Consider the following 17,232-nt stretch of genomic DNA (forward strand, 5'->3'; position numbering starts at 1 on the left):
TTCCAGCAGAGAGGTGATGGATACTGGTGACCAACATTACAAGGAAGAAGAGAATAATGATGGAGAAGAGGCAATGTGTTTGCTCTTTCTGTCAATGGTGTCGTATACACCACAGTGGTGGGGATGTATCTAGACAGCAGGTGTTTCCAGAGTGAGGTAGGTTGTGAGGAAAGGGAAACTGCAGATATAGACAACTTATTGCAGAATGTGTGCTTCAAAACCAAGAAAAAAAGCAAGATGTTACTGTGAATGTCTGGAGCGTCAAGCAAAGTGTTTCCTCAAGATGGCAACAGATATAATAGGGACTTCCCTGGCTCTCTGATCCAGGATCAGACATATGCGGAGCTGCTTAAGAAGTATGGCCCAGGCTTTTGTTGCAGACTGAAATACTTCAAAATCTAAATGTTAGCTTGTGCTACAGCTGCTTAACCTGCTGAGGGCCAACTGTCCCTTGACCTGCCCTGGCTCCCAATTTATGACTATGCCAAAATCATTTTTTCGCCCCCACCCGCACCCCTTGCAAATTGTGGTGTTGACTGGCTTTGAGAACCTCGCTGGCTTCTAGGCTGCTTCCTGGATCATCTGGATCATCTACTCTGGCAGCTATATTTAGACTGCAGCGTTGTTTCTACAGCACCAACACAAGAACACAGCTGGACGTCTTGTCCACAGTGGTAATATATTTTTAAAATCTGACAAAAACAAGCATATTAGCTATGAAAATTATGGAAAGACAACAGAGCTAGGACCCTGCAAAGCCATCTCTACAGTGTTCTGCTGACTCAAGCCACACTTTAATAGTAAATGACATCCTCAGCATCGATCTGAAATACATTAATTTCCAAACAGAAGCAGCTGTTTCTGAAATAAGATCTGCTTAAGTGTGGCTAGCTGAAAAAGCATAGATTTGAAGTCCCTGAGGTTATCTGTTCAAAAAGGTTTTAAACTCACTTGCCAAAACAAATCTTTGGGTTTTTACCAAACTCTTTCCTGATTTTTAAAAAATATATATTTTTATTTATTTCAGAAAGGAAGAGAGAGGGAGAGAGATAGAAACATTGATGATGAAAATCATTGATTGGCTGCCTCCTGCACGCCCCCTTATTGGGGACCCAGCCGGCAACCAGGGAATGTGCCCCTGACCAGACTCAAACCCGGGACCCTAGAGTCTACAAGCCAATGCTCCATCTGCTGAGCCAAATAGCTAGGGCATCCTGATTTTTGGCACTGATCTGGCATGGAGGGTTCTGGTGAGGTAAGTGAGAATAGTAAGCACAAGGACTGGCACATGCACTCAATCATCCTACCCTGGCACACCGTGACCTGCGCCTCACCAATGCCACACTCACTCACTTATGGAAGAGGGCTTGCGAGGTCGAGGCAATTACTCACTGCAGAGGCTCTCTCCGCAGGCATCCAGAACTTAGCACCGCACACAACACTAGTACGGAGACGCCCGTCTTTCCTTCCAGACTGGACAGGTTAAAGGCAAAGGCAGCTGAGTATGACATACTTGCTGATAGTGTTTGTTGTTCAGATTTGTTGTTGATATAGTACTGGGGTAGGACAGGGACAAGAAGTTACTAAATTTAAGCAGAAGCAAACTTCTTTACACTTACTGTCACAGTCATTTCAGCTACACAAATGTGCATTTGAAATCAGAGGAGTTCGTGAGATGAAGATTCCATTCTTGGTAATATAATATTTCCAAGAAATGCACCTTAAAGGAACTGTTATCTCAAAGAGCTTTCACCTCAGACTGTTGCACCAAACACAAATGCTCTCTTTCCTCTAAGGTTTAATGAAAACATGTTCCACCATTCCTGACATCCGGCTGATCCCAGTCCCCAGCAAAAGTGCAAACTTCTCGTCACCTGTCAACAGCAGGGCATTCAGCCCCACACCATTCCTGGCACAGCCTGACCAGACAGAATCACACCCCACCCTCTCCTTCCTGCACCTTCCACTGTGTCTTCTGAAATTCCCATTCAGTGATAAGCAAATACCCTTATATCCTCTCAACCTTGTGTGCTCTGAGGAGTCCCTCTACATTTCCTTGTCCCAACTGAAACCTAGCTCTCACCAGAAGACTCCAAATTCCCTGAAACTGCCTCATGTGGAAGGTGACTGTGTCTCTCCCATCCAGTAGAGCTGAGAAATATGTGGCAGGCCTCCAAACTTTCAGACCATTATTCCCATGCCTCTCTTCAACACCCTGCCCCTTGAGTTTCATCCACGTGTCCCTCCTTCTCTGCCTCGATCCCACACATATTCAAGGTCTAACAACCTCCTAACTGGTCTACTGGCTTCTACTCTTGCTCCCTTCTAGTCCAAGCTCTCCACAGTAGCAACAGACCCTGTAAAATTGTCGGTCAGAGCATGTTGCTCTTCTGCTTAACACACTTCAATGGCTTCTTGATGTGCTTAAAATAAAATCTACTCCTTCCTGAGGTTCACGAGTCTCTGCGTAGCCTGGTCCTGCCCACTCGCCCCATCCCATTACCCGCTACTCTCATTTGATCCCTTCCTCCAGCATGGGGCATCCTTCCTCTTCAAATTCACTGAGCTCCTTCCTGCCTCAGCTATGCAATCATCCACCATGAAAATGTGGCTTGTGAATAAGAAATCACCACAGGGCTTAGGATTAGTTCCTATGAGTAAAGAGAAGGGAAAAACCCCTACCACTGGGAAAGGTCTAAAAAAGCTGCGTTTGGAAGCAGCCCCCATACCCAATAACAACAAATCTCGTTGGTTGTTCTCCTAAGACTAAACGTACTATTACCAGAAGCACCAAAGTGGAGGGCTCTTTGCAAAAATTAATCATACCCAGTGGCCACCAGAGCCTGGATTGTAGCCTGACATAAAGCCCCAAGGAAGCAAAGGATGATTCCAACTCCCAAAGGATGTCAAGTCTGAAGATAATTCAAGTCCCCCCAGGACTACCTGCTTACACATGCACCCATTCATTTACCCACTCACTCCCTCACACTCTCCAAACCCCTTATAAATGACCCTAGAGATAGAAGCTCAAAAACTCAATCACCATGCCTGATGCACAGGCCCCTTCATCCTCCCTGAGCCTCCCTCTACTCCTTCAGTGAATGCCATTTCACGGGCCCAGGGGATCTTGGAGTTCAGCTTCACTGCTAGTCATTTCCTTTTTCAATTCCCACATCTACAAAGTCACCATGACATCTAGCATTTATAAAAGCTTAAAAAAATTCACTGATTACTGCAACAACTTTCATAGTGCCTTTCCTGGGAAAACTTTCTATTACTCCTATCAAGTGGCTGCCAATTACCATATCCACCTACAAAAAAAAGGAGTAAAGTATAAATGAGGCAGATGAGTGCTTTTTACCAACATCATTTCAGAAATAGGAAACAAAACTTGATATTCTAAATTTCATTAGGGTATGTATTAAAAAAAAAAGATGATAATCAAGGATCTCTTTCAAGTATTTCTTGTAATTTCTCGGGACAGATGCTGTAAGAAGGGAACAGACTAATAAGTATGGATAACTGGAACAGCATGAGGGGGTGCTAGCTAAGGGGGAGGTTGTTACTACTCTATGAAATACTACACACGGTTTATCTAGTTTTCAAATTGAAGCTAGTCACTATATTATTTTGGATTCCAACATCATCATTTCTTCTAAAGTCCTGGAAAAATGTCAGTATTTATGATCAAACTGACCTTTTTATACTCTGCTCTTAGCAAGGGAGGCACTGGGAACTCCAGTTCATTGGGCACTCTCAGAGCCTCTGCCATTAGAAGTGGTTTTACAACCATCTCTCCTGGTGACACACACAGGGTTTACATCCCTCAGAAGGTGCTAGAGCGAGGAGTGGTAAGAGAAATATCTAATTTGCCTCAACTCAATCACCTTATAGTAGATAAGAAGCCCCTTACCTTTTCAGGATCCAGCTGATGGACAGAACTTATCCAAGAGTAATTTGCTACCAAAAAAAAAAATGGCTTTTGGCATCTAAATCTCCAGTGTATCACAAACTTCCTGTTATTACCTAATAACAACCCCCAACTCAGCCATCACTGTTTCCATGGTAACTGACGGAGAAATAGCAGCCTGCCAAATGGCTTTTGTAGTTCCCCATCCAGCCTGTTTTTCAGTATAGAATTAAAGCTAGCTGGGCGAAGGACCAGACTAATCTTTACAACAGGGACACGATGCAGTTTGAAAAGTACAACTGCATTTGGGACAAGGAGTGCAGAAAAGCTTTAACAAACAACTTGCTAGAATAAAAAAGGTTCTTGGTTTCTAAACAATGTCTACTGAGGTATATTTGGTAAAGTTTACTTTTGTCTTAAGACGGTATATCCTGACATTGGCAAGTAAGTAGATAGATAAAGTGTGCTATTCACTCAGTCTTTAACTGAATTAACAAAAGGGGTGGGGTGAATGGAAGAACAAGATCTGGCTAGTTTACTATGCCCCAAGCACCTTATTATCACTAAAGGAAACAATAACCTCCTCTACAATCACAATGAATGGGCAGGACAGTGAAAAAGGATGGGCATCTTGGAGGAGAGAAATGTGTAATCCCAGGGATGATGCAAGCATGAAACTGACTGAGCCAACTGCATGAATCAGAGGGGCACTGATGCTTAGGAAACAAAGATCTCCTTACCATCTCAGCACAGGGAGAGATTGTTAGGACTACAATGTGAGGAACTGGAACAGCTTTCAGAAGATCAGCAACTACAGAGATCTGCTTAAGGTGTCAGACCAAAACAAACAGCTGCTGCAGGGGTGGAGGAGTGTGAATGTAAAAAAGAAAGACTATTTCTCTTTGAAAGTACTCCATAATTTAAATAGATGCCTCTTTGTCTTAACATTGCATATTTGAATGAAGTGCAGGAAATCTCATGATTCTTCGATGTCAGTTTCAGATGAGAAACTGACTCAAGTCAAACAGCTATTAGCTTCCCTTCTGATAGGCTAAAACAAACTGGATTTTGAAAGAGATTCCTCTGACAGCTTCCAGCACACTCTGAATGTCTTGGTGACAGGCAGGAAAATTACAACCTATAGTGCCATACAAAGACAGGTGCCTAAGAGCTACAGAAAGTCAGACTCCCACAAATTCCACACAGCAGACTCACCCAATTTATGCTTTTAAATTTATGTTTTACCTGTTGTATGAGTCATGAGTCATGTTCTCAGCGCTATCACTGGAGTGTGGAAAGAAAGTAGACAAAGACTTGCAATAACCATTTCCTTTCGATCCTTCAGAAAGCTATCATTTTAATAGGATGAAGACAATGTGCTCTAGATGCATTGCAGGCTGTCAACTAAAGAAAGGCTTTTGCACTTCTAGTTTTGCTGGATTTGCAGAGCCCTAGATTTTTATTTGTTAAAGAAACTGGCAGGAGTTTTTGAAAAAGTTTAAACGTGGGTCCTCTTTACCCAAGAATGGGACCTATAGGTTGGGGGGGGGGGAATTCATTTATAAACAGTATACACTTATGCATGATCATAATTTAAATATATTAACATTTAACTTCCCCATCTTAAACAAAAGCCAGAACTGAAGGAATATACAATTGCATCAAGTTCAATCATAGCTAAGACTATGTAGGAGGAAGCCAAACTTATTAGAGTCAATAACCTGAGGTACTGACACACTTATATTTCTTCCCAAATCTGTTTCCTTTGCCAACATTATTTCAAGATCTCAGGCAAATTTCCTTACTTATTAGATCTGTATTTTTGTCAACTCAGCTACCATCATTACAGTGCAGATTCCCTTGCTACTGGCAAACAACTAAAGGGACTTCACCACATAGAGTTTCATGGCCTGTACTTTCCCCCATGTTCATCAAATAGACTCCAAATGCCTTGAGGAGAGAGGGCTTCAGTGTGAGCAGCCTTTCTCTTAACAGGTGTTGTTCCAAGCGGTTGCCCTGAGAAACAGTGCTATGTGACAGTTATATTCCCCACCCCCGCATTAACCTATAACATAACTGAAGTATGTTACCAAGAAACAGCTCTTGAACACCATGAATGTTTTCTATCAGTAAATGAAGACCTTCAGCTTCCTGGAGGCGAAAAGGAATGGGGATATTCTGGGCACAAGAACATTATTAATGCTTAATAGTAGCTGGAGACTGCTTATACAGTAAAACTAATTATCCAGAAGTAATGCTTTGGGAACTCTAAAACTTCAATCTATAAAGAGGCCAAAAACGTTTTTAAAAGAGGATGATGGTAAAGGTACGGGTGTAAAGAAACAGTAACTGAATACGTCAATACTTGGGAACAAAGAAAGTAACTGTGAAGAACTAGACACTAGGATTACAGTAAAGATTATGTTGGACATATTACAGCTTTTTGCCAATTGGAAGGAAGGAGGGATGACCCGGGGGGAAGGCACAGCACTAGGGTGTGCTGGATCATGACCTCCAAGGGGGAGGATCACTTCATCTTTTTCGTAGCGACAGCCCTGCGCCCAGGACCACACTCAGCACATAGCTGGTGTTCCACATGACTGGCCTGAGAAGAGGGTCTGAATTAACAAATGAGACGTGGTGTTTCTCTGCCACTCATGTAACAGGAGTCTTACTAAGGGCAGGATGAATTCTTCGCATATGTGCACTTGGGATGTAACTGAGCGGAAGCCTCTGTAGAAAAGCATATGCAGACCTAAAAGGAATACGGCAAAGGCCGGGCACTCTGCTTCTCGAACGGTATTCCCTGGTGCAAGAGAAGGCCGACTGCCAATGAGAGTGTGAAGGCTACTCAAAGTGCTCAGGGAGCAGGTTCACCCAATAACTAACTCAATGGCAACTGACAATCCCCTGCTAACATTGATCGGTTTCTTGTGTAAACAAAGTAAAGAAAACCTAAATCAATGGGAATTATACATACAAAAGGTACTTAATGGCATCAATGTAAAATAACACCTTATGCTTCAAAATACTGTGCTGGGAAACCCAAACACATGTCAGGAAACAGTCCAGTCCATTAACTGCATTCTCAGAGAAGATGTCTGATGAAGCACAGACACAAGCACTGCTTGATTAACAGTAACTATGAGGTCTGGATCAAGTCATATTCAGGACAGCCTTGCAGGCCCTTCCACACTGCCTGGGTCTGGTTCAATGTTGTAAAAGGAATAATCTTGTAATGTAAAAGGAATAACCTTGGTTAGAAAAAGACACAAACTCTGGAAATAAGATAATTTGGTAGAGATTTGTTTTTTTCTTAGAGTTTCTACTATCTTTCTATCTACCTTAGTCCTAAGCTTCTATACTTAAAAAAAAAAAAAAAAATTAACAGCCTTGTATTACTCTATCCTATCTAATAAAAGAGAAAAATGGTAATTGGCGTACGACGATACCCTTTTCATTGGCTAATCAGGGCTATATGCAAATTAACTGCCAACTATGATTGGCAGTTAACTGCCAACAAGATGGCGGTTAATTTGCATATGTAGGCACAATGCAGGGAGACGAAAGGGAAAGCAGGAAGAAGTCCCTTGCCACTGACAGTGATCGGAAACCCAGGGGGGAGCTAAGAGCTGGGGGGCAGGACAAAGGCGGCCCTGGGGCCGCCTTTGCCCTGCCCCCCAGCCATGATCGGAGAATCAGGTGCCTTTTCCGCCCTGGCCAGCGATAGCAGGAAGTAGGGGTGGAGCCAGCGATGGGAGCTGGGCACGGTCGAAGCTGGCAGTCCCAGGAGCTAGGGGTCCCTTGCCTGGGCCTAAAGCGTAGCCCACGATTGCGGGGCCGCTGCAGCTGCGGGTCCCCGCTGCCCGGGCCGGACGCCTAGGCCAGAGGCGTCAGGCCTGGTCAAGGGGCCGATCCGGTGATTGGTGATCGGAGGGTGATGAGGGTCAACTCCTCTGCCGAGGCATCAGGCCTGGGTGGGGGACGGAGCCGGGGATTGGGGGGATATGATGGTCAGAGGCGTCAGGCTTGGGCGGGGGGTGGACCAAGCGATCAGAGGGAGATGGGGGTCCCCTGCCCAGGCATGATTCCTGGGCCAGAGGCCTCAGGCCTGGGTGGGGGCCAGAGCCAGTGATCAGGGGGAGATGGGGGTTCCCTGTCCAAGCCTGACACCTCTGGCGGAGGCGTCAGGCCTGGGCAAGGGGCCGATCAGGCGATCGGAGGGTGATGGGGGTCAACGCCTGAGGGCTCCCAGTATGTGAGAGGGGGCAGGCTGGGCTGAGGGACACTCCCCCACACACACCCAGTGCACGAATTTCGTGCACCGGGCCCCTAGTGTTATATAATACAAGAGCTGGGATGGAAAAATGAAATTACTGAATAGTCAGTTTAGTCACTGCTTTTCTATCTGAACTTGGACAGACCACCACCACCTCCAATATCTGGCTTGAACTTCCTCTCTGAAGGAATGGCAGGTGCATCCGTATTCCGGGAGAAAGCTAAGGAGGCAATGCGGACGCACGTGATGCTTCCTCACAGGGAAGAGGCAACAGTGCCATGAAGAACACTCCTTCCTTTCCCTTCTCGCCCCCTCTAGCTTGGGCCATCTCTTTATAAGTCCTCCTTTATAGCATTTACCATCATTGTAATTATGTGGGTAATTAGTAATATCTGTCTATCCCGTCTCCAGGACAGGGGCTGTGCCTGTCCTTTCCACCAAGGACAAATTTTCTTACTTATTAGATCTGTATTTTTATCAGATTAGTTCCCATAGTTACAGTGCAGATCCCTTTGCTACTGGCAGACAACTAAAGGGACTTTAGCAGCACCTGGCACATGGCAGGCAGTGGCGGGTAGAAAAGTAAATGAGCGAATGGGCACTTCAGGAGTCAAAAGTTAACCATGGGGTAAGCAATCAGTTCAAAATGTTTCATCAGCAAATCACACACTTCTATCCTCGAAATCTGGAGCACTCTTTTTTTCACAGAATAACTGGAGGCAGGAAGAACATAAAAGTTAAAAAACAAAAAAGAGTACTCACTGGCGGGGGCTTCTTTCTCATCTCAAAAGTGCGCGTGGCACCAAAACTGAGAGAAGCAATGACCGGGCACCTCCCTAGTGAGGGTTCATCATCGCTGTGCCAGTCCACACTGTCCTTCTCATTGCGGTAAAGGTTGCAGAGCAAGGAGTTGAAGGTGTGGCCCGTGTTCTCCTCAATTTGGTTCTTAAGTGTGCGTAGCACAGGGTGCCACTGCAGTCACCAGGCCAAGGAAAGGAGCAGAGAGCCACATGGAAAAACAGAAAGAAAATGCAAAATCAGTCGCATTTTATACACAGGAGCATGGAATAAGCAAACCACTTGGAATGAAATAGACAGAAGGCGGGAAGAGTAGTTTAATTCCCATCCGTTATTTCTATTTTGAAGCAAGTTAACCTCTGCAATTTTATTAAGGTACTAAACTTAGTATAACAACTCTATGAGGACCAGGCCTCTCTACCCATCTCATCCTTTCCATGTTAAATACATGACCCTCGGAAAGAAGAACTGTCCATTCAAGGCAGTCACTTTGGTTGTCAATAAGGTGGGAAGTGGAGCAGTGAGTCTGGTTTGCACCACAGTTGATGGGCTGCCAGGTAGATAGCAAACACAGACTGAAGTGTGAGGAGCGAAACAACTTTCTTGCTGGGTGGCCCTCTGTCCATCCTATTCCTATTTTATTGTGAATGGCAGAATTGCTTTAAAAAATGTTTAATATTTCCAGAGTGGCTAGTTTTCTAGAAACTCAACCTAATGGGGGAAAATACTCTTTTCTACAGGATAAAATTATGACATAGCCTTGATAAGTGTATAGTCTGTGAACTAGAGAAGATTTAAGCAGATCCACAGCCCTGCCTCCTGAGCACCAAGTTCATTATGTAGTTTATACTTTAGAAATCACAATCTACACTACAGGAAGCTATGACCCCTGACCTTAGGTTGTACTTTGGAGCTATAAACAGTATAGCTTGTATTGATTCTTGTTAAAATTCTATGTCTTCCTCCAAGAAAACGCATGCTTTACAGAGCTTCTTTGAGGACAGTGGTCGCACTACCAAAACCTACTGAGGACCCCATAGACCTTCTGTTTATATGGGTTACGGCTATGAGATTTGCCATGTTAAAAATTATAGCTGAAAAAAATTTTAGCTATTAGTTAATTCATTTAAAAAATAGCAAACTCTGTTAAAGACACTATAGCGGTAACCGGTTTGGCTCAGTGGATAGAGAGTTGGCCTGCGGACTGAAGGGTCCCAGGTTTGATTCCGGTCAAGGGCATGTACCTTGGTTGTGGGTACATCCCCAGTAGGAGGTGTGCAGGAGGCAGCTGATCAATGTTTCTCTCTCATCGATGTTTCTAACTCTCTATTTCTCTCCCTTCCTCTCTGTAAAAAAATCAATAAAATATATTTTTTTTTAAAAAGAAAAAATAGCAAACTCATTACATGTTAACAAAATAATGTTTTATGAAAAATAACTCTATTTTTTAATACAAACAATGGGGGAGAAGAGCAGAACTGCTTTGCAAGTCTCTTTAATGTCTGGCTTAACTGAAGCCAGCTGACTGTCAGATCTGCTTCTGTATTCAATCTATTACAGTATGTTGTTTTTGCTGAAGTACGTGAAGAAAATTGCCTTCACACAGATATGGGGTCAGAAAATAGAGTCTTTTATAGCCTTTTCAAATAATTACAGATAGTCTTTGATATCACACCAAAATTCAACAAGCCCTGATTTCTAAAGGTTAGTTGCAATGTGGAATCTGAAACTGTATGAACAAACTTTTCATATTGTTATATTTAAATCATTGGTCCATGCTGCATTTCAAATGGATCTTTTAATCCTGTATACTTCTGTAACATCTAGGAAATACTGGTTCACTGAGTTACACAGATCTTCTAACTGTTGACACATTTCATTATATAATATCAAAAAAATCACATCCATTAACTTTACCATGGATCTCATTAGAAAAGGCAAAGTAATGAGAAGAGGTCAGGCTCAAGGTGGTGGTTATGAGTTTTTCCAAAATGCTAATTTTTGCTTGAAAATGCAACCTTTATCATTAGTAATAAATCCTGTTGTTTTTCCTGAAGTGACACTTCATTCATTTTTTGAAATATGTCTGCCAAATACTCAAGTGTGAATAACTATAGTTTGTCTGCTAGTTGATATTTCAAAGAAAAAATGGTCCATAAAAAAGTAGCCAGTTCAGCTTATGGCTTACACAATCACATACTTGTTTTTTCTTGATAACCACCATCCTGGGCCTGTATTAGGATGCTTTGCACATACTTTCCATTTCCTCAAACTATTAAAAAGATTGAGATTTCATAAAACTAATGTTTACTGCTTCATCCAGGGATGTTCTTAAAGGAAACCAGCATTTTTTTAAAAACCTGGAAGTGCACAAATGTGAATACAATGGTTATTAGCACAGTTTGATGACAATGCCTGGTTCAAACTAAGTTATATCCACCATTACTTTTTTTATTCACCATCAGTGCAAATTCAACATAGTAAAAACGTCACCCAGTCTTAGTATTACCATAAAAATAGTTAGACCTTGTGGATTTCCAAAGAGGATTTCGTGGCCCTCCTCCAGGGTCCATAGATTGTACTGTAAGAACTGATACGTTACAGAAACCCTTCAAAGTCCATGTTTGAGTTTTGGTAGCGAAGGAATGAATGTTCAGCAAAGGAAAGCATCATAATAATGTTATTATATGATGATGATGATGATGATGATGATGATGATGATGATGATGATGTAGATCCCATGGCTACTGTCAGGTAAAACTGCCAGAGAAGCATATGGGGAAATCATTCAGCTTTGCTGTGATAGGGAAACCATAGCAAAAGCTGGGATTCCTTGTTATGAATGTTAGCATTGCATTCTAACAGAGGATTTTTAAACATAAACAGTGATAAGAACAAAACTTAGATCAATAAAACAGAAATCTTATTAAATTACCCTATATTCAAGAGAATAATTTTCAAAGTGAAATTCCATAACAATGTTAGCAAGCCATATTTCCTATTTATTTTATAGCTTTAAGCTTAACTTCATGGAGATAAAGATCAGATGCTAGAATTATACTCAACAAGAAAAACCAGAATGTAACGAAGGAAGATAGCTTTTCTGCCATGCGACTGAGAAACCAATTAGCACTTCCCTGACTTGCTTCAGGACTGAGCACTGTAATAACAACAGGTTTGCATTATGTTTCTAAGTGGCTATGTATTTTTTCTTGGTTATTTTTGGTGGTGAAGTAAGGAGAAAAGGAGAAAAAGGGGGATAATGAACTAGAGGATTAATTTAGACTCTCCACCCAATACTCTATATACAGATCCCTCAGAGCTGAATGTCTAAATTAAAATTCAGCGTCATCTCACTGTGCAGTGAAGCCATGCTATCCTTAAAAGACATTTGAGGAAAAGAGTCTGAGAAAATATGAATTGCAGAAGTGAAAGGACCCATTCAGTGGATTTCAAACAGTGTTTTGTACAGTCTTAGGTACCACAGAGGTGCCCCTGGGATTACCACAGGGGAAAGGAGAGGCCAAGTGGTGGGACTCCAGGCAGCTAAGGCACTCTGCTACTTCCTTATGTTGGGTTCATATGAGATTTAGTTTGAGCAAAGACTAAAAGAAGTTTAATAACCTATGATTGAATCTGCTCCTGTGTTACGCGATATTAAGCTTGAGATAATTATTTTAAAATCAAACAAGTATCCCCAACACACACATATATACACATTAGTGAATCCCCCTTAAAAAATATGAGAAATGCCCTGGTCTAGTGGTTCAGTTGGTTGGAGCACTATCTCACACACCAAAAGGTTATGGGTTTGATAAGGACACATATGTAATACCTTAATCAATTAAAAAAAAAAAAAAGGTTATGGGTTTGATTCCTGGTCAGGACACACACCTACATTTTGGGTTTGATCCCCAGTAGGGGTGTGTATAGGAAGCAACCAATGGATGTTTATCTCTCACATTTGTGTTTCTCTCTCTCTCCTTTCCTCTCTCTGAAATCAATAAAAGCATTTTTTTAAAGCAACAATGAATGCATAAATGAGTGGAACAACAAATTGATGTTTCTCTGTCTCCCTCTCTCTAAAATCAATTTTTAAAAAAAGAATAAAATCTTACCATTTGCAATAGAATGAATGGACCTAGAGGGTATTATGCTGAGTGAAATAAGTCAGTCAGAAAAAGTCAAATACCATATGATTCCACTTACATGTGGAATCTAAAGAACAAACTAAACAATAAAAATAGAAACAGACTCACAGATACAGGGAAAAGACTGATGGATGGTTGCCAGAGGGACAGGGGTTAGAGGACGGAGTAAAAAAGGTGAAGGGATTAAGAACTATAAATTTGTAGTCACAAAACAGTCCCAGGGATGCAAGGTACAACTTAGGGTATATAGTCAACAGTGTTGTAGTAACTATATATGGTGCCAGGTGGGTACTTGAAATATTGGGGTATAACCTTATAAAGTACATGACTATCTGACCACAATGCTGTGTAGCTGAAAATAATACAAAATAAGTAATACTGAATGTAAACTGTAACTAAAAAACAAAATTTAAATTATAAGAAATGAAGTATACATAATTTATTGTATTCTTTTCATATATTTGCCTAAAATGAAATAAAGAGACTGGAACTAAAACATCAGGTGGAAGAATTACCCAAAATTTTGGTATTCTTCATGTTTATCTGCAGTTTCTAAATTTTTAATAATACATACTTATTACTTACATTATAATAAAAGGATTGTCATTAAAAGAAATACCCTTTAAGAGTTGTCAAAATGTCCTCCAAGCATAAAAGACTACTCTATTCAGCAGATCTTATGTGCCTTACGTTTATTCTAAAGCAGTGGTTCTCAACCAGGGGCAGTTTTGCCCCTCAGCAGATGTTTGGTCAAGTCTGGAGTCATTTTTGGTTGTCACGACGTGGTGACAGTGCTTCTGGCATTCAGTGAGCAGAAGTCAGATTAACTGCTAAACATCCTACAATGCCCAGCACAGCCCCAACAACGAAGAATCAACCAGCCCCAAAGCAGTAATACTAAGGTTGAGGAATCCTGTTCTAAAGGATGAACTGGAATAAATGAGGAGCTTCTCCTCCACAGCCTGCTGAATCCTCAGCTTCTCTGCTGTGACTGCTGACAAAAAGGTACATTAATTCGGACAGGAACATGCAGCAGTCTATGTTGGGTTGGCCTAGTTCCATTCTCTTGTTTCCAAACCAACCGCAGATACAAGGTCTCAACACCTCCCTGGGTCACATTCTAGATGCAGCCCAGAAACAAAGCGCAGAGCTCTCTCCTTACGTAAAAAAGCCACGACCCCACACCAATGTTTTACCCACGAACATTTTAGCGCAGGGATAGTTTATAATTATAAATTATGGGAAGCTCTGAAGTGTGTCATGTCACATTTCTGTTTATCCCAATGCCGTAAGCAAACTCCATTTTCTTCAAAGTCTCTTTCCATAAAGCATAACATTATCTGCCAAAGGCAAGATTCCAGGGACTAAACAAGGAGCTGTTTCTTGGATCTCAACTCCATCCTCTGGACAAGCTTAATTTATATACTAGCATCTCTTTGTCTGTCATGGAAATTTTTAAAAACAAGCCAAAGCAATAAGTTGAGGTCTAAGAAGAAATCCAAAGTCAACAAGAAAAACACCAATGTTTTCCACAAATGACAACACAGCCTGAAAAATGAAGAGACGTTCTGACCTCGTTGGCCAGCCATAAGGACTCTGGGCTCACAGCAAATGTGTCCCAGGGTATGCACAGAGGGCTGCAGCCAGAAAGGCTTGGGGAACGGGGAGACAGGAGAAGAAGTGGTTCATTTTCCTGAAATCCAGGAGTCTGATCCCATTTTACTTCAGTTCCACATTTTCTCACCAATGACGGTGCACACACAGACTCAGTGTTTGAACCCAGAGGGTTGTTGAACTAGGAACCATCATGCAGCTCTGTAAGGTGTTTTATTCATCTTTTCTAGTACTCTACAGTTATGTAAAGAAATACAACAGCAATGTTCCAACATACGTGAGGATTTGGTTCCATAGTGATTCTGGAGTAAGTGTAAGGAAGTTCTCCATACCATGCTGTGAGTCTTGGTTGCTGGTAAGTTACATCTGAGAAAGAAAATACAGGGCCTTTGAAATGGTTTAATGCTATTTAAGGTGTACCTACTGAGTGTTAACCACAATGTGCAAAAAGCTATGAGAAATACAAAGGCAGAGCAAGGATGGGCTCTGACCCAGGCTCCACCTTCATAGAGAACATGCGATTTCAAGACGAGAAGAGGTGTTGGCACAAACAATCTGAGCAAACTATGAGGTGAGAACGTGTGACTTAGTTGTGTCAGACACAAATAAGAATGAAGAAGTCAACAAGAGACAAGGAGGACCTAAAAAGCAGGACCCAAAGTCTGAAGCCTTGTAGGTAGGAATTTGTGGCACCAACATCCCTACAAAAAAACAGGACAGGCCCTGGCTGGGGTGGCTCATTTGGTTGAGCATTGTCCTGTGCACCAAAAAAGTCACCAGTTCAATTTCCAGTCAGGGCACAAGCCCAGGTTGTGGGTTCAGTCCTCGGTATGGGTGCCTCTAGGAGGCAACCAATTGCTGTTTCTTTCTCCCTCTCCCTTCCTCTCTCTCTCAAATCAATAACAATATGTATTCTTTAAAAGAAACAAGACAAACCATTTACCTATGTGCCACCACCATATAAGCCCCTTTGATTCTGAGCAAAGAAAAACGTACTCTGACCAACTACACAGCATGCAGCTGATTTTACAAGTTTTTTATGTCCAATTTATTTAGAAAGGGAGTTATTCATAGATTTATTTCCCCCTGCAATTGGTATCAACTACTACAACAATAAGAACAATAACAGTAAAAGCAGCTAACATTCATTGAAGGCTTACTATGTACCAGCCATTCTGGTAAGTACTTACCATGCATTATCTCATTTAATTATCACAACAACCTTATAAGGTAGGTATTATTATTATTAGCTCCATTTCACAGATCTGAAAACTAAGGACTAGAAAATTACTGTATTTTGCTTAAAATTAACAATTATTTTGAATAACAAAGTCTGTAATCAAAGGCAAGTCTGTCACCAAAAGCCCTGCTATAGAAACTGCTGGGAGTGAGGAGAGAGAGCTGAGTTGTTCTGATGTCTGAGTCAAATGAAGCCAGTATACTTCGCCTTTTTTTTACAGAAAATTTAAATTCACTTGATTTGCCAGAAAGAAATTGTATGAGAGCACAGATGCCCCGCAGTGGCCCGCTCTGGTACTACAGGTGCTTTAGTAGCTTGTGGCTGACCACAGAGCAGGCTCCAAGGCAGGTCATCTTGACAAACTCAGGAGAGAACAGCTGAAGCTACAGGATACGGGACTCTTCCAGTGAAACAACAGACTAAAACGCCGGTAAGAAGGATTGTGAAAAAACGTATGCGGAGTAGAATCAGAGAAAAATAGAAAGCACTGGAAGTTTCTATGAAGAAAGAGGGACACTGCACCATGTGATGTAATAAAGGTAGTGAACAAACGCAAAGGGAGGTGAGCGTGTCAGCCACAGTTCGCCCAACCCAAACGCTCTGGTTCCTTGAACTCCCGCCCACCCCATTCTCCTGCCATGTTCTGAGTACCACCTGCTCCTCCTCTGTCCCCTTTCTCTGACTGGCTAACTTCTACGCATCCTTGCGGCCTGGTAGGCTTCGAATCTCTATTTAAGATAGCTGTGGAGAAAAGAGGCAACGGTGTTGGAAAACACTCCAGAAAGCGAGGCAGGCGGCAACAGCTGCGATCTCAGAGATCCACTTACCCTCTCTGATGCCGGTCCTCTGTTTCCAGGGAACGTCCCGACAAAGCTGCTCCAATACCCAGTCGGCTTCTCTTAAGTCAACAAAGGCAGGATACAAACGCACCCTTGAAGCAGAAAGAACCATCAGTAACTAAACAGCACAAAAAAGATGGGTTGCAGACTCTGTTAGCAGAATGAACTTAGCTGGATGATGCCTCCTTTCATGGGGAGATGAAATCATCTCACCACACCTCCCATAGCAAGCAGAGCCCAACAACACCCAGGTCACGATGCTCAGATGTAAAATAAACTTATGTTAAGACAAATAAAAGCAGCATGAAGGATAAAGGGGTTCATAAGGTCTCTTATAGACATGGTTCAAATGTTGCTCCAGCACTGCTTAGCTGTGAAACGTTGGGCAAGTTATTTAACCT

The 17,232-nt window shown here is 42.1% G+C and overlaps 2 protein-coding genes across 2 annotated transcripts in view; both read right to left on the minus strand.

Annotated features, from left to right (window-relative positions):
* LOC132241240 (probable inactive 1-aminocyclopropane-1-carboxylate synthase-like protein 2) overlaps window positions 1-9,079 on the minus strand; it is a 110,702-nt gene extending 101,623 nt beyond the window's left edge. The window contains exon 1 of the mRNA XM_059709602.1: window positions 8,952-9,079. The gene's annotated coding sequence lies outside the window, so the exon portion shown is untranslated. The remainder of the gene's footprint in view (window positions 1-8,951) is intronic.
* The window catches only part of ALKBH3 (alkB homolog 3, alpha-ketoglutarate dependent dioxygenase), a 31,435-nt gene that overhangs the window by 7,013 nt on the left and 7,190 nt on the right, over window positions 1-17,232 (minus strand). The window contains exons 6-8 of the mRNA XM_059709605.1: window positions 16,820-16,923; window positions 15,030-15,118; window positions 8,952-9,161 (exon numbers count right to left, since the gene is read on the minus strand). Of these exons, the coding sequence (XP_059565588.1) occupies window positions 8,952-9,161; window positions 15,030-15,118; window positions 16,820-16,923 (403 nt within the window). The remainder of the gene's footprint in view (window positions 1-8,951; window positions 9,162-15,029; window positions 15,119-16,819; window positions 16,924-17,232) is intronic.

The sequence above is a fragment of the Myotis daubentonii genome, chromosome 9 (assembly GCF_963259705.1).
Source record: "Myotis daubentonii chromosome 9, mMyoDau2.1, whole genome shotgun sequence".
In the NCBI taxonomy this organism is placed as follows: Eukaryota; Metazoa; Chordata; class Mammalia; order Chiroptera; family Vespertilionidae; genus Myotis; species Myotis daubentonii.